This window comes from Coccinella septempunctata, chromosome 5, assembly GCF_907165205.1.
Source record: "Coccinella septempunctata chromosome 5, icCocSept1.1, whole genome shotgun sequence".
NCBI lineage: Eukaryota > Metazoa > Arthropoda > Insecta > Coleoptera > Coccinellidae > Coccinella > Coccinella septempunctata.
This window is the reverse complement of record NC_058193.1, coordinates 21653183-21672186: the sequence shown is the minus strand read 5'-3', so window position 1 is coordinate 21672186 and position 19004 is coordinate 21653183. Positions and strand designations below refer to the sequence as shown.

Here is a 19004-nt window from a genome sequence, read left to right as displayed (position 1 = left end):
TCCTGTCCGGAGGTGTACTTTTTCAGAATTCAATAATTGTCTGCATGCCGTGAATAGAAATCATAATTCAATTTGGGTTCCCATTTTCAGTTTTAACGAAGTTTTTAATAAAAATTTGGCCTGTTTTTGTGGATATCCTGTAGAAATCTTCCGTCAATATGTGAAGTGAAAGACGTACAACATAACTTCAATATTAAGTACTGAAAATTTCATTCTTCTAGCCGTCAAAAGGTGGTGACTAAAATTCAGTTTCTATTTTTCTTCTAAAATACCAGTATTCCATAACATGTAGACTACGTTCGTGAATTTTGACTGGAGGCGATCATTTCCAGCAATTATTATAAACCTTCCACATTTTGCTTGCGTGTAATTGCGTGAAAATATCTTCTGTAGTTCTTCGTATGATTTTCGGTGGGATTAAGAAAGAATGACACTGTATGCCCATATAAATGAATAGATGCTACTCATTTCTAAGACGAGAAAGTTGTACAACTAAAAATTACATGTCAGCGGATGCATAATATTTAAAAAAAATTCTTTGCAATTCATAACAATTCCAATCAATTCGCGAAAATTCATGACAATTCACAACAATTCCTGACAATTCACGACAATTCTCAACAATTCCTGGCAATTCACGACAATTCATGACAATTCCTGGCAATTCAATTCATGACAATTCATGGCAATTCAAAACAATTCCTACAATTTGTACACTACAATTCACGACCGGTTCACCCCTCGCATAGTGAATAATAACTGGAAATAAGTGGCGCTCAAGTACTGCTGGATAATATCCAGTAGCGTCTGCCAGTAATCAATAAGAGTCCATCAATTGCAAACGTTTTTCCATCGGAGAAGAAACTGTGTTGCTCTGATGAGGTCAAATGAAACCAAATTCATGGTCAGCATCTGCTTTCCTTCGGTGGAACGTTATCCATTTAGTGGTCCTGACGATGGCTCATTGGCTAGGTCAATTCAGATATTCATATCAGCGAATGGTAGGCATCTGAATTAATTCTTATTATTGTATTTATTGTATCCCTGTTTAGGCGTGATCTTTCTTCCTTATAATGAATAATAATTGAGAAAATGCTCCTGCGTCAGGTGATAAGTTATGCACTATTTTTTATAAATTGAAATATCCAAATTATTCACTTGAAAACTAGAAATTTAATGTTCCCATTGAAACTTCTGAGAATCAAAGAAAACAGATTCCCTCCTTCTAGAAAATACCGAGTTTTACCTCGAATTGTTTCCTCTTTTTCTTTTATTATTTCTCTTCACAACATCAGATTTCTTCATTAATAACTTTGTTTCATTCCAATCTATAACGTGACTACCGTTAGTTCCACAACATTGTTGTTGTACCTACTTCATGATTTTCTTGCCGATGAAAAGGTTTTTTGGCCGAATGTGTTACTTCTCTGAATTAATTGATAATCTTCTAGAAATGTCTTGATGATATCATATCAATTTAATATTTATGAATTTCAGGAGTAGATGAGATTATATCAGCTCCATCATAAATTGTTTCAATAATACCTTTCTTCAGGTTGTATTGATGATTTAAATATTTTTTCTTCTTGGGTTGGAGTATTGCAGACAACCTCATAACGAATTTCTGTTGATTGAGTAATTTCCAATCCATAAACAGTGTTGGAATCGATTTATAAATACTTACTTTTGTATTGAATTAGGTAGTGGTAGTTGAAAACAGTAGGTCGCAAATGAACCTTTTTTCGAGAGACTTGCCATCAGCCATCCACGAAGTTCACACTATAACAGATGAGCTGACAGGATGTATTCAGGAAGATATTATGGTGGTTCGAGACGGTCGTTCGTTTCAGATGTATCCTTAAAAGTGGGTAGAATAGAAATCAAGAAATAAATCTCAAGAATCCAGAAAGAAAATCAATTGAATTCTCTTGTGTAGTCTTCGATAGCCCTAATGACTAGAAATTACCGGACAAGAAGTAAAACCTGAGTGAAACGAGGAAGATCCACTTACTCAAAATTGTATATCATTAGGTCTTTCGGGAGGCCAAATACTTCTCGAATGTGACGACTTTCCAATGTATTATCGGATTTGAACGTTTCACGACACAAACTGAATCCAAGAGATTTCGAAAAGCTTTCACCCTAACGGAGTCATCAGAGGATGGCAATGGCAGACTTGATTGTAATCCACAAAACGACCGCATCAGTCTTAATGGCAGGACCGTATTACTGTAAAAAATCACATCATAGCATCTACTGATATATCAAAAACAGAATTTTCAAAACAGCTGAAATTGGCGAAGAAATTTTGATGCAGTGATAATAATTTTTCTGATATCCATAAATTAATTCCCGATAAAGAAGACGATCAATTCTCGAATGAATACAGGTTCACTTATATGAATATCCAACGAAATTCATTGCATCATCATTTCATTCGAATATGAAGAACTAAGCTTTTTATAATAATTACCCAATTCAGAACAAAACTGTTGAACTACTGAATTTAGGAATCTACTGTTCTAGACCCTCAATGTCAAGCTCCATAAAACCGTTATATGGTAATTAGTTCCGATATTCCCGAACTTCATTGCTATAATTAAGTGTATTATTTTCTAAGGTAACCTAATTTGAATGTGGTACAATATATTTGGACCAATAATACATATTTTGTGTTTCAATGACCGATTTCTGGGACACACTTTGTCACTTTTTGACCTCCAAAATCACTTGAAGTGCAAACATATGTTGTTAATTACTTAATTCTCCTCATGTAGAAGTATACCACGTGATCTACACAGGATGATTCAAAACGAAAAGAAAGTCGTTTTTTTTTTTGTGTAGCAGGGGGAAAATCTGCAAGTGAGACGAACCACCCTCTCCTGAGGGGGAACAAGTGTGTGGATTCTAACTCTCCTGAGTTCGAGACCCACTAAAAACCCTAAACTGCTTCTTGAATATTGGTTCCGGACATTTGCCCATAAACCGTTCATCTCTCGAACGGTTTTCTTCTCGCACACTATCGTGCTGGGATTTATGTGTTTATCCTCTATTGGATAACACTTTATTGGAATTTTCAATAAGTTTTTGTTCTTATTTTAATCTCTTTTTAATTGATCTCTTGGTCTCCTTCGGTAAATTCGCATTCTCTTTTTGTCTTCCTCTGGGTCGTAGTCCACAAGTCTCCTGAGTTCTTGATTCGGATGGTTTTTAGCTGTTCCTGCTTTTCTGTTCATGAACTCCGTTATTGTTTCCCATTTTAGGTCCCTATAAATCTGTCTATTCCTGCCAAAACAAGGTGCATCTATTGCACACCGTAGCAGCTTGTTTTCAGTTGCCTGAATTCTTTTGATATGGCTCTTTGCCGCGAAACCCCAGGCAACTGATCCATAAGTCAGTTGAGGCCTAGCTACGGCTTGAATAATCTTCAATTTTGTCTCTTTCGACATGTGGCTTCTTCTTCCTATCAGAGGGTAGAGTCTATTCATCGCTGCTTTCTTTTTGTCGATTGCTTGTTTGATATGACTTTTCCAAGTAAGTCCTTTGTCAAGCGTTATTCTTAAATATTTGGCTTCATTTTTTCAATCGATTCCTTCGCGGTCAACATCTAGATTCGTTGTGGGTCGCAGTCTTCTCTTCTGAAGTAATATTGCTTGGCTCTTTTGTTCAATGAGCTTGATTTTCCACTTTATGCACCAGTCATTTGTTTCGTCAATCGTTTCTTGCTGAACTCGTTCTATTACTTCTTGGTTGCGGTGTCGAGTTGCTATGATGTGTCGTCAGCATATAACGTTAGCATGGTTCTTTGATTCTTCGGAATATCGTGAATATATATGTTGTACAGAAGTGGCCCAAGTACTGACCCTTGGGGTACTCCAGCCTCTATATATCTTGTTGTGGAGCATTCTCCCAAAGAAAGTAGAGAAACTGAGGATACTACAAGTACCTCTATGACGATAAAGCCAATCTTGGCACAAATGTTTCCAGTTCTCGGGATATAGGGCGTGAAAGTATTATCACAAGGTTTGTTATAATTATGTTGTGTCAGTTGCAACATGAAAATTGACTACCAGGTGTTTTTGTGGTTGAGAACTCAGAATATGTAGCTCAAATTCCCTTGTTAGAGATTCATTCCTGCTCAATATCATAATTCGTTATCATTTTCGATATATTTCCATTATATCTAGAAGAAGTAGTTGAATTTACGCATCTTGAAATAATTATAGTTGGTCGATATCACATTTAATTTTGATTGAGATTGGGAGTGAAAACCAAAAAAAGTTTCAGAAGATGCAGAATCCTCCCAGATTAAATTTCAATCGATATTTGATTTTCTTCATGGCAAGTAGGATCATGTCAAATAACAATATTCTCTTGTAGATAGTATCTGCAAATTTTGTCCCTTAGGTGTTGAGACAACCTGTTTGTTGAGATTCATCATGAAAACTATGTCAAATTAACTTTAGGACATTTTTGAGAATTAGATTTCCTCTAGAGGAGATACGGAAGAATACCATAATAAACCATGGGTGAAGCTATAACGGATTTTCGAAATTCTCGACAAGATTTTTCGAGCTGATTAAATATTCTCCCTAAATGAATGGCATCGCCATCTTTCCTCCTTGGAATCTTCGCATTCCTGTACCGTTTCCTTTCTTTATACGAAATAAGTATCCCAGGATAAAGAATGTCTCCCCTTGTCCTCCTCAACGGTTTTATACGAGCGTCGTAACGGATGTCCTGGCGTTAAAAATGTGATTCTCCTTAATCACTTTCTCAACGCTTTAATTGATTTCGATTCATTATTCTGGAGGGGTTTCGTCGATTTATGTCCCTCGTTTTTTTTCGTTCTGCAGACCCGACTCACAGAAGATTCGAATTTTCTGCAGAATTGCGTTCTTTTCGATATCCTGCACTATATAATAATGAATACATCAGTTAATTCTTTCTTTAGTTTCATCTTTCCGGCAATGTGGATTTCCTACATGATTGGATGCGAAAGTTTATCTATAAGGAAACGATACTGCTAATTGTACAGGGTGATTCATAACTATTGGGACATAGGCTAAGGGCAGATTGTTTGGACCAAAATACGGCGATAGGACCAAATATACCTCATTAAAATATTGCTGTGGAAAAAGATAGAGGACGTTAAAGTTGAAGTTTTCTTTCGTTTTTTGCTGATAATTTCACTGTATATTTTTTCATCCGTTTTTAAGAAAAACACAATTGAACAGTTCAGAGCATCCGACGGGGATTTGAAGTAACGATTCATTTATTTTATTGATTTATTTCGACGATAAAGCATGATTAAAAACAATATAACATAAAAAGAATAAACTTCTTTCAACTTTAACGCCCTCTACCTTTTCCACAGCAATATTTTATTGAGGTATATTTGGTCCTATCGCCATATTTATTATATTGTTTTTAATTATGCTTTATCGTGAAAATAAATAAATAAAATAAATAAATCGTTACTTCAAATCCCCTTCCGATGCTCTGATCTGTTCAATTGTGTTTTTCTTAAAAACGGATGAAAAAATATATAGTGAAGTTATTGGCAAAAAACGAAAAAAAATTCAACTTTACCGCTCTCTATTTTTTTCCACAGCAATATTTTATTGAGGTATATTTGATCCTATCGCCATATTTTGGTTCAAACAATCTGCCCTTGGCCTATGTCCCAATAGTTATGAATAACCCTGTAGGTAGAATTCAAGTCATTACTTGCACTTTCAGTATTCCATGCAGACATGGAAGGATTCCATATAAAGTGAGTGTTTGACGTACAGATATTTTAACAGCAGATTCTGGAAGTCAAACGAAACACTTTCTTCCCTTACCATTTTTTCCGAATCGGCTCGGGTTAATAAAAAAATATTATTTTTAGTTTTATCTCACAATCGGTTTTATCGAATGAAATGAATTTCGGAATAAAGTTTTCCATTTATTTGATAAATCTTTTTCGGACACAAGATATCACCCACGTCTTCCAGTTTTCTCATTATGATCATGAGGTACCAAAAAATAACAAAAATTCAATATTCATATACCTACTCCAACTATACCTACAGAGTTAGTAAAAAGTGATTAACGCACCAAATTAATTTTTTCGGTATTTATTATTTTCATCTTAGTTTTTATTCCAAAAGATGCACCTTTTCATGTATAATTAAAAAGTTTTATGAAAGGCAAACCCAACTTTTTATGCTACAAATGGATAGACCTGATGATGATTTTCTCATTGATGGGCTCTATATCCAAACCTTATTTCATAATAAGGATGAACTTATCGAATTAGAGTTCTTACTTATCATAGAAAACATACCTCTTTCCTAGGTTAGTATTCAATGAATGAATAACCTATCTGAAAGGAAAATCACAATCCAAAAAATTAATGAATTAAAGACAATTGAATTGACCTCTTCTTTCATCTCCCGTCACTTACTACCCTATGAATTTCCGATAACACATTAAAAATATCCATCCCTCATGAAAATGTTATTGATCACAAAATACTCAGATGAAAATTCGAATTCAATAAGCTTAACTTTTGCATGTCTATAATAGAAAAACACATTTTGATATTTTCAATACATTTTTTTTTGGCTATAGTACTCTGAGGGGGAATCTGGATATGTGTTGAAACTTTTCTACTGTTGGTTGAATGATCGTCATGTGATCATCATGATTTTTTGTTTTTGATTTTGGGGATTGACCTAAGATTTATCAATTTGAAAACTCTATCATACTAATAAAAGCATCAATTAACTCACTAGACACATTGCCATGCAATCAAGCCTGTTTCAACTTTTTACTGACATGACAGGGTGTTTCATAAGAAGCTGCTGATTCCTAAAGGTGCGACCCCTAAGGAAATTTTAGTGAGAAAAGTCATGTCCTGAAGCTGTTAAATTTCTTGCTACAGGATGTTAAATTTCTGAGGAAAAGAATCACTCGAACGAGACACTGACGATAAAAAAAAAATTTGTACTTAGAAATAATAATTTTCGTGCATGGTTGATTCATTCATTCAGCAAAATGACTCAATTAGTCGAAACGAAAATAGTCAATAAAGAAGGTTTCAATTTCACAATCCTCATCAGTGGCCAAATAAAACCGTCTTAGGTTATTTCCTTGGGGAAGGTTTGTTTTTATATAAGGCGTTGGAAAAACCCATTTGAGGAGCACATTTTCGGCCATCTGAAGTGAACTAACCTCTGCCGAGGAGGCGAATCTACAGTAGATTCATAATATCACTTATGAATGAACCGACCTTAGGACAATGAAACCTCTTAAAGGAACTGAATCCTCGTTGAATCCCAATTTGACTCGACTACTCATTATGAAAGCAAATTAAACGTCGTCTTCACTACGAAAATAATTCTTTTGCAACACTGATTCGACTCAAATTATTTTTTTCCTTTCTCACAACAACTTCCTCATACCCATCTGAAAGAGGTGAATGAAAGTATAGCATCCGAGGACGAAATTTCAGGAATTTACGTAAATGTTCCAGGATACCCCACTAACATCACTCACACCAATCGGCCATTAATTCTGGGGATTCTCCGTAAATGAAGGCACGTAGAGAAACTTGCGTTCGTACCTTTTCTCATAGCAAATCTTGCAGAAGACTTCGATCATCTTAGAGGGTCTAAAGGACGCACACCTTATAACGAAGGACATTAATAATGCTGTCACTTAGTCTTTTCTTGTGTCATTATCCTGTAGAGGCGGTCGTCTTGGAAGACGAAGTATTGCACCCTTGGGAAGAATGTAAATTGCGTTTTACATGCTACAAACCTCCGTCATTTGTGACATAACCCAAAATTCTACGTTGACTGCTTGTGATATAACGAACAATCTTCAACGCCTCTTGCGGCTTGGGTTCGTGCTCACGAGCGAAGTAGTTATTAATTCTGCGTAACTTTATCCCCATATTTTGTAGGACTTTCCATTATCAGAATCATTCGATGGGGATTAGTATCTAGCAAACTTCATTATCAACATTAACCCAGTTCATCAGAACTGTCTCACAGTTCAGTTCGATATTCAGTAGGGAAATGAGCGACTAAACGAATCCTTCAGATCTCATGAGCCAATTGCAGATGATAAAGTCATAAAAATATTACATTGTACACTATTTTTATTCGACTTACTTCTTTCTTCTGTGATTCCATGACTGGACTCAGCATTTGAAAAAAGATTAACTTTTGAAGCATAGGATTGCAGGTTTTTCCGAAAAATTTCAAAATGATTTAAGTTTGAGCCCTGTATACAGGGTGATTCATTGGCAAATGGGCATATAATCATGGTAGATGGAAGATACCGAGGTGCCTCTAAATAACCTTTATTTTTTGGGTGCACCATTCTTTTTATCCAAGCTGATTTACAAATTTTCTCCATTTATTGAATGGATTATAACTTAATGAATCACTCTTTGAATTTTTCTGATATTTGATTCGGAAATATTCTTTGTCAGGAGTACTATCGACTAACATAATGAAGAAAGTCTCATTCTAGGTGCGTCTCTAAAAAAATTGATGAGTAATTTCCCAATCGAAACAACACCCCAAGATGTTTAAAAAATTAGGCGGCAAAAAATTTGAAGAACTAAATTGTTTTTTCCAGCTTAAATTCAACTTTTTTTATTCTCCTAATTTCTGGATACCAAACTAATTGAAAAACGAGAGGGCATGTCCGTATTCTGGACAAATTTAAAAATCAATGACTTAGATACTTCAAACATCTTAAATGCGTAAATTGATCTTCACATTACGCCCATAAAAAAATTGAAAAAGAAAAAAGTTGACTATTTTGAAGGAAATGTTGCTTTATTTTGTATAAAATAAAGTTATGATGAAAATGATTCTCATTTTCCATTCTTTTCTCAACGTTGTGCTATGAACACATGCTATATAATTTTTTTCACGTATACGAAGTTTTTGGGACCTATTTATTTTCAATAATAATTTGTCCTAAAAACGGATATGTCACTTCGTATTTCACTGATATTTGGATCCAGTAATTCAGAAAATAAGGATTGATGATTTGATGGAAATAATCTAGAAAAGTACTATATGGGGAAGGCAATTTATTTATTTGTTCAATAATTCGTTACCTCATCAACGAAAAATCCATATTTGACAAAAGTTAAAAATTGAAAAACTTGTATAAATAAAAACCAAAGAGAGTTTTACTAATTTTTTCCGGTCTTTCCAAATTTGTAAATAAAACTTTAAAATATTGACATACAGAGTGTTGGGTCGACTCAAGACCTACTAATTGATTTTTTTAAGGGCAGACCTGAACAACAAACTTTTTCATTATTTTTATCGACTCAACTGAGGATCAAGAATGTATAGACCAGATATTATGAAAATGTGTAGGGTGGTTCATAAGTTACGATTAATTGAAAACATGGTGAAAATCACTAAAACAACCTGTAGCCTAGTAATAAAGAGAGGCAGAGCCATAAAATACTGGTTATTTATAGAACGATTTTATCCTCTATCTTCAGTTTGGGTCCACTTAAAATGTATGTTCTTTGGCCCTGTTTTATCTGGCAAAATGTTCAAAAATATCTAATGTGTCCAACAATTCTGCTGCAAGTGTTCTGTCGACTAATTTTTCCACCTTTCCTTGTTTCAGGTAGAATGCAAGAAGGCGCAACCCAAAGAAGTTATGCTTCCAGCAAATTTGGCGAAGACGCGAGCAGCCGGTCGTGGCGCATACGGTGAGTTGCTAATGCTGAACTCGGGCCAGGTCGCAAGCAGCTCAGCCACCTCCGCATTAAGATACGCACCCTATCCTCTCCCAGGTAGCGCTGGGGGCTTACCGGTTGCTACAGCTGGTCCCTCCATACCCCTCACGGCCATTGCTGTGGCCCCCGCGCCACTACATTACGCCTCTGTGTACGATGTGACGGGTTGCAAAAGAGTTTTCGCAACCCCTGCCTTGCGACCAGTGGCACGAGGTCCGCCAACGCTTACCTATAGTATGAGTGATCTTCTTGGCGTTCAGGGTTTGGATCTACCGACTATATACACCAGTACATTGCCCGGTTTGGGCTTGTAAACCGCAATTCGCACCTGCCATTCGGTAGATTTTTTTTCAAATTAGCTGGTATATTTTCTCAAAATGCTATATTGTATACATATACAAATTTATAGATGTTGCTATATCCGTTTAGCTTTAATATCTTGAAATGTCCATTTATATGAAATTCAAGTTGACTTTCGTGTCCCAAATCACATCATAGATAGATTCAGCATTTAGACAACACAGTTGGGGATTCCCATCACTCAACTGCAATTAAAAATTATTCATGCTGTATATAGAAATTCGATTGAATCAAGAATTAATTAACAATTAACTATTAGGAACGAAAAATTTGTCATGAGGTTATTGGATACTCAGACATTTGAGTTAGGAATTTGTAATTGAGGGTCATCATTTTAACTGACAACAACCAATCAAGAACTCCATGACCTATATGCCTACAGGGTTGAAATGAGAAGTATGTAACGCAAGTAATTATCGTTATTTAATAATAATGATGCATTATACAGCCGTATTATGTTTACTTCCAGATTCATCACAAAACTTTCAACTTTTTTAATTTGAATAGGACAAATCCCAAATTCATGGAGAAAAACGCAGAAATTCGATTTTTCATAAGTAATGGATTTTTTTCTGTAACTAAAATGAATCGATCCAAATTAAAACCACTGAAAATTTGTATATTTTTTTGATAAAAGTGAAAGAGTACAGAATTTTAGAACTCACAATTTGGTTTGCTGAATTTCGAATTCTCAGCTTTACTACTTACTGCTCATTTTCCTCCTCGAAATCTCGACTTAACCATGAAATGAAAAATATAATTTTTGACTCAAAAACATTGTTTGAAACAAGACCAACAAAACTATGGATTTTTCATAATCAATTATTCAATGAATGCTGTATTCTATTTTCATTTTTATTACATAATATGATATTTTTTTTTATCATAATAAAAGAGTAATTTCATGTTGTACTAAACAAACTTTACGAAGTTACGCGACTTTTATTTTTAAACAATTTGAAAACAATTCACAATCATTCATTCAAAATTTGCAGGAATTGCTAGTTGAAATATTCAGAAAATTTTCCCTTGTGAATATAAATTTGAAGAAAAGTAAATCAAGTTTTTCTTCGATGTTTATAAACACTTCCTCATTTTATAAAGGTCCTTCTTAGTCTGTTAATTCGCAGTGTTGGTTTAGTCGAGTTTATATATCCAGCATAAACCTCATTTTTAGTTGTATCGGAGAAAATATCAAGAGGAAATTCATCCCCATAAAACCCCTCTTGAATTACTTTTACTATTGAAATTACTCATAACTTTAACTTCATATAATTCTTTTAAATTAACGAAATGGTTATCCCACATGATTGAGCTACGAAAGTCTGAAAATATTCGATTTTTGTGTGTCAAAGCCAGCCTCTGCTAGGTATGAGAATGTCCAAGAGAAAAAGAGTTCGTGTATTTATAAATATTCAAATCTTTTCTATTTGAAGTAGGGTTCCGGCCCTCGCCTTCTGAAATATTTATGAAATATGTACATAAAATATTATGTGTGGCACAAAGTGCGAAGTAACTGTATTTTTGAAAACGGGTAGCCCACGATCAAACATTCAGTTCGGGATTATAAAATATGTATGTTGTTGCAGTAAACATATCAGCCCAGGAAACCACCTTTCGTTTATTAAACATATATAAGTCAACTTATTCCGACGTATAAATACGGTTTCATTAGACCAAAATAAGAAGGACAAATGTCCGCGTGGTAGACGTATAAAATCAATCCTGGATATACGTCCCCTATTCGTATTTTATATACGTCTGATACTCGTATTTCATGTACGTCTTTTAGACTACTTGAGTAATTCAGAAATTACGTCGAAAACCAGTCGTCTATAAACGTTCACAACTCATATATTATAGACTATATTTCAACGATTTCAATGTACCAAAAATAGACGTTTAATAATCGTATTTTGTACTACAATTAAGTATCAGTAATAGACGTCTCTGAACAACGTTAGACCTACTGTTCATGTATACGATATCCGACGATACGATGATCCGAAATTGCATTAATATGTGTTGATCGATGATTTCGAATATAATAAATTAAAAGAACAATAAATGCACTTTGGGATCATCGTTCATACTGTCGAATATCGTATGAATGAACATTAGGCTTATTTGTTGTTAGATATTACTGTTCTGAATATAGTCAATCTTCAACATTTATTATAACAATCTTACCCTCTTTCATACTTATCCTTTTCATATTTTCGAATAAGACATAACGTAGTGTCAATCGGATTTTAGGAAAACTAAATTTTAAACTATTTAGGTCTCAAACCAATTTATTCAGAAAATAATAAAATAGTAGTTTTCAAAATTTAGGTATATACATTGAGCACACATCTTCAAATAAATATAATGGTCTATTCCTATATTTTTAGATTGCTTCAATCAGATGTACCCACATCAGCACTACGACCTCTGTAAAATGTTATTTCAGTTAGTTTTAGGAGAAAAAAATATGTCGAACAAAACATACCAAATATCTTTTACATCATATTAGTAGACTTGAAAGTGGAGAGCTTTCTTCAAAATCGGTTATATCATTTTGTTTTTTAGCAGATGTTTAAACATGTCCATCACTATGTTGAATCAGAATCCATTTCAATCACTCATGACAAAGTACAATTAATTTCCTCCAGACAAAACAAACACATTAAACACACACAGCTTACGAAACTATTTCAAGATGGACGACAAGGAGAACGTACTACGAACAGCGCATGCCGTATAGCATAGCATAGAAACACGGCCGTGACTGCCACATGCGTGTATTGTAACGATAACTAATTGCCTATTGGCCGGTCGGGCCTGCGTAGATCCTCAATCCTCTGCCTACGTAAACATGGCACCAACGTTGCCAGGCTACTAAAAACTAGTAGATCTTGAACATTCTCATAAATCTGCTAGGCTTGTTTGAATTAGAACTAGTAGACTACAATTATATCAAGTGAATAGTAATTGAAAAGGGCTCATTCAGTTTTCCAGATCACAAGTATAGACAGCAGAATCTTTGATGGTTGAAGCAATCAGTGTATGGACAGGACATTATTTCATTTCATGTGACAACGCTGTGAATTGTCGAATTGGGGGACTTTCAATCAAAGATATTATATGTGTAATATTTTTGCTTTTAATTGGTTGACGACCATCAATCCGAATGAATTAAACTCCATTTGGAAACTATAGAAAAATATGCAAATATGCATTTTTTTCGTTCAATGTATATATATTTTTTTTCATTTATTGCACCTATGGTTGTACCCTTTATTCAAGAATATCTAGTATGAATGTTATACATATAAATTATTCCTGCCACGGCTCAACCATTTATATACAGCTATCATTTAAATGGTGATTTTTATGGAAAAAGATTAAGTTCGATGTGAACCGATTAATTAGCTACCTGGTGAAATCAGTTCAAACAATTAGAGCACTTATATAAGCTGAATCGCTTTTTCAACTTCAAAAAACTTGTTTGGAACTATATGTACTATGTGTATAAAACTCAGAAACATAGATATGACAATAATGAATAAAGGACCATATTTTTTTTCTCCCTGATAACTAGAAGTAATGTAGTAGGTATCTACATATGGCTTATAATAATAGTCATATTTGAAACCTTTCATATATTTGTCCAGTGTAGACCTCAATGATGAGTGTTAAAAAAATTCGCTAATAGACAGATTGAAAACCTACCATATATCCGTTTAATATATGTACCTAAGTTCATGGAGTAGGAAGGTAGGTTGAAATATGTACGACTTATAGTCGTATAATTTGTGGAACTTTATAGACCTAGTTTATAAATTATGAAAAATTATTAAAGCTGGGAAATAAGCGATATATATTGTAGGATGCATATTGTTCCAATCGTAAAAACACAACTGGGAGACAAAATAGATCTCATTATGTATATATGACTTCCACTTATAGAAATTTCAAAAACCTATCACATATTCGTTTAATATAGGTGTAGGAAGTACGTCGAAAAGTACAATATATTCGACGTATAATTCGGAGATCTTGTAGACTTCGTTAATAACTGATGAATATGACGAAGAGTTTAAAATAATTGGAGTATATAAACAAAAAATAATCTTCAGTTCTTGAAAAAACTATTGATAAGCAAAAAACATATATTGTGGTATATAAAGCTAACGCTAAAAGACGTTTTATAAACCTTCTACAGAAAAATGGTATAATATAGACGTAAAATACTCGTACTGTGATAGACCAAAACGAAAAATATACCATCAGGATGAATATTAGACGTATACTAAACCAAGGTGTGTTTCCTGGGAGTGTTTATAGTGAAAACCCTTAGTAAGTGAATATGGGGATTCTACATGCATTATTCATGTCAATGGCTCCTATCTCTGCGGAATTTCGAACTTCCTGCGATAGATCCACGTCCTGCAGTGACATACACCTATATTTCAGCCGGTTCCATTAACTCGCTTTTTATGTCTCAATTTCCCTTCGTCCCCTTTCGTAATCTGAGGCTCGGTCGTTTGTTTTCACTGACCTGAAGCCTATCGACTTTCCCGCAACTGCCTAAGTGAAAAGTCGGTCTCTGATTTCTGACGCTCATAAAAACATATTCATGCTCTTAGACACTCAAGTAAAGGCACATTTTTTCTTCCAATGCATATCATCACACACAAAACTACTGATTATTTGAATGACACTGCGGATCAAGCGTTTGTATTTTTATTGAATGAAAGATCTATGCAGCTCTTTGGAATCAACTCTATAGAGTCAATTGGTGAGGTAGTAAAATAAATTACGTCTTGTGTGAAAAATTCCAGCTAATGAGTATATACAGTAGACAGAATTCTCAGAAATGGAAAATCGTTTTTTCAACGAATTGTAGTTCTTTAGTTGGGGTGCCGACGATGATAAATCAGGATTTACTCAAGCCTCCTGGAGACCTAGCGGATTTTGAAAATTAGATGGTTGAAGGAGAAAAGGTTCTATGATGTATGCACTTTCAGCGGTGGGGAAAACTTCTGCAGATTCTCAAACATGTGAAGAATCGTCAGGTGTACATACTCGATCATATCAGATTAAGATACTGTTTATGCCCAACGTGTCTCTGATAATAAATTCATGTTGATCTAACAGTTTGCGTGGTGGGCCTGGCCGTACGGAAGAGTTTAAAATGGTTAAAAATAACTGTTTTCGGGCATGTCAGATTTTCAGAGGATTTGTTAATTAGACCCAAAGGAAGCTTCTTTTCAAGGGACTGACAATTTGGACGTGACGCAAAGTCACAGCGGTCCTTTGCAAATGCAAAAAAAATTCGTTACTTGTACATACTGGAGCGTGTCAGATTTTCATACAGATGGTTAATCTCGGTGTTCTAGACATGTTGACCCATTAATCTGACAGTAATCAGGGGGGTTTTCTCAATCTGACCGTTTGAAGATGATAACAAGGCACTTTTTGAAAATATCTCCCTTCCTGTACCTCTAATCGTTTTTGCATTCATAATAAAAGTTGTAGATAACAAAATTCTATACGACTTTTGTCTGGAACAATTTTACGCACTCTCAACCATTTTCGAGTTAGAGGTCGATAAGGGCGAGGAGTTTAGCCACACATGCGAAAGGCCAAGGTCAATGTAGGAACCCAGTCTAATGTACATTCATCGCCATATATCTCGAAAAGGTTCAAACGTAGAAAAAATTGCTTCGGACAAAATTTGTAGATAATGTTATGCCCTACAACTTCCATAATGAATGCAGAAACAATTCGAATCTCAGAAGAGGAGATAATTCAAAAAAACTGATTTTTGTGACCTTTATGGCCAATTTTTATTGTTTCGGCTTTCTGAAACTGTCAGATTATATTTGTTCCGTTATTCTTGAATCATTCGGTCCAATATGAAAAAAAGGCACCGCGCTCGAGAATGTACACGTGACGATTTTTTTTTTGCGAGTTTGTCGCCCTCCTACATATTTTCGTCATGTTTAAATTGTGAGATTAAGAGAATATATACTTTTCAACATGTATTTAACCACATATATCTTAATCTGACACACTCCAGTATGTACAATGCTCGTTTTTTTTTACTATTCTGACAAGCTGTCCTTGACAATTCCCCCTATATACAGGTCCAAGGTATCTCCCTTTATATTAATCTGACAAGCTCGAGTAAATCCCGAAAATCTCTCTTGGGCTACCCAACTATTAGTGTCTCTTTCAGAATTGAATTTGATAATGCGATAACATCACAGTTTTTTGCAATTTAATATTATTTCTGACCGAACAGCATGTCGGCTCTGAAAAGATCAGCATTCTGTATTTTAATATAGTGCTAGCTCTTTACATGGTATTTCATTTTGGAGTTATATTTCAGATGTGTTATCAACTGATAAGTAAGTGTTATCGATTATGTCTGAATCTTATTGTATCTTTCAAAAAATTATATCGGTTCGAAACTTTCCCTACAAATTAATAATATAAATACGTCAACATACAGATTGGTGACAAATTCTAATCTCACCAATATTATCTTAAAAACTAGTTCTGCTTTTGTAAGTCCTCCAACATGACGTCCCTCAAATCTTAATATCTTTTTCTTTTCTAGATTCATAATTAGTAATCGGAAATATATCTATGATTTTCTAACATTGCTCATTTCTTTTTTCTTTTACGTACGATTTCCATGAGATTTTAAAATCCTTCAAAAATATTAGTATTTGGAAGACGACATGTTGGAGGACTTGTAAAGCAGAACTTTTTTCGTCTATATACGGAATTTCTATCTGATATAGTTCGGAAGATAGTAGTACTGAGCTGAAAACAATGATTCTACAACCTGAGCACAACCGTTGAACACAAAATATCATTCTTCAAAATTTCAGTCTACACATGACAATGAATTTTTTTAATATTGCAATGCCCTGTGAAAGATTGCCTTTGGAATGCGGTCACGATGTTTATGCTATGATGAATTATTTTGGAAGGAGTTCCAATTATTATCCGGAAAATGTTTCTCAATGGAGATACAGTCCATCCAAATGTCCGACCCTTAAAAGGAAGTTCATTTATTGTTTGGTTAGGCAAAAATCAAGAAATTTGGAAAAACTGTTTGTTAGCTCAAACAACTACTCAGAACATAGGGTGTTTCTGAATCTGCTATTCGAATATTGTTCGAAAAAAATCATTCGAACTTTCTGTCTATTGTTTGTATGTATTTACCGTACTTTATTCATTCAATTTGGTTCATCATGTCTCCAAAAACTAATATGCATTATTGAGAGAATATCCAAGGGATCGAAAGATCCAAACCAACATTGGCGATGCGTTAAAATCGATCGGAAAATTCGTCATGTTCCAAATCAAAAATCTGAAAAGTCCAACCCGAGTGCAATTTCGCTCCATTGAACATCGAATCCATTCCCGCTCGAAGAACTAGTCGGAATATCGAATCCCTGAAACGTCTAACTTTCCGAAATACTTAAAGCGTCCTCTTACGAGACGCGTTCGAAAAAAAAGATCCGAACGAAAACTCTCTGGGAACTCGTCACATCTGCACAATTTCCCGAATTGTACTCACAAATAGAGACATTGTAAGCGGGGCAAGAGATCGGAGGAACTGCGAGAGAGGCATTTAATGAATCATTGATAAAGTTCCGAACAATTCTGAATGCTGCAGCTATTAGTTATTTTGTGAAGCACATGAAATTTCATCGGAGAATCTGTAATTTGTTTAGTTGCCGATATGAAGTTCGACTTAGCGAATTTTCGAGTATTGAGAAGTTCCTGTATTCCCAACGCCTGTTTAGGATATAGGTATGGAAACTGTTAGAAGTATTACTTTGCCAACTGATTCTGAAACCTCGGTATAAAATTACGAGCATTCTCTATATATTCCAATCTATTCAGAAGCTGTCCTTAACATCGCAAGGTTTTTGGAATTCATGTTTTGTCGCCAAATTTGCATTTTATACAACTATCCATTATACTTCAGTTTATTATCGAAATACTTCATGAAATCCTTGTAAAACAGACAAAAATGACGCTATGTCATTTGTGTGACACGACGCTATTGATAATAGTGATAGTATAACCTAGAAGACCTAGCAACATTGCGAACAATTTTGGTTTGAGAGAGTTGATTTGATGTCATTCTTTGTCATAAATATAAGAGAGTGCTTTTGAAGCTGCTTATTTAGAGGAAAAGATTGGTCGAGTTCAAGGTTCCGTATGCCATTCGTCTTTTTATATCTTTCATCACGAAATATACCTAAAGTGAAAGAGAGTTAAAGGCATGCAGATGAATCGTTGAATTTTGAAAAATGTTCCTGTCAATACAATTACAATATTTGAAAACAATACATACTTGGACAATAAGCTGCGCATCAACCAGAATGAGCGGAAAGACAATAAAAATCGCTATTCGTTTCAGAAGATGAAGAACGGAATCATAAAACTATTTAATAATAATCTGTGGATAGGAAGGTATGCAGCAAATAGTATACATTGTTTTCACGCTCTCTTTTTCAATTTATCCTCATTACATAAACATAAAATTCAAACGCCTAGGTTGTTTTCATGATCCGAGATGAAAAAGAACAAATGAAATACGCACTATTAAACGGAACTGTATGAAGCAGATAAAAGTACCACAAATAACCAAACACAGAAATGATAATGAGTATAGAAAAAGCTTACCCGAAATTTTTCTTGGAATATGTTAATTTATCAATGCTAATATACATGTTGCATTTGCAAATCAATGCAAAGGGCGTGTCTGTTTTACAAGTTTAGAAAACAGCTCCGATCATTATGAAAAATCTTCTGTTGGCAAATTAATACTCTCAAATGTATAACCTAATATCTTATAGTT

The 19004-nt window shown here is 34.4% G+C and overlaps 1 protein-coding gene across 3 annotated transcripts in view; it reads left to right on the top strand.

The window, feature by feature from the left end:
- LOC123313385 (RNA-binding protein Musashi homolog Rbp6) overlaps positions 1–19004 on the top strand; it is a 1061117-nt gene that overhangs the window by 1010948 nt on the left and 31165 nt on the right. For all 3 annotated transcript variants that reach the window (XM_044898252.1, XM_044898254.1, XM_044898251.1), the window contains one exon: positions 9658–9742. In XM_044898252.1, coding sequence (XP_044754187.1) covers positions 9658–9742 — 85 coding nt within the window. The remainder of the gene's footprint in view (positions 1–9657; positions 9743–19004) is intronic.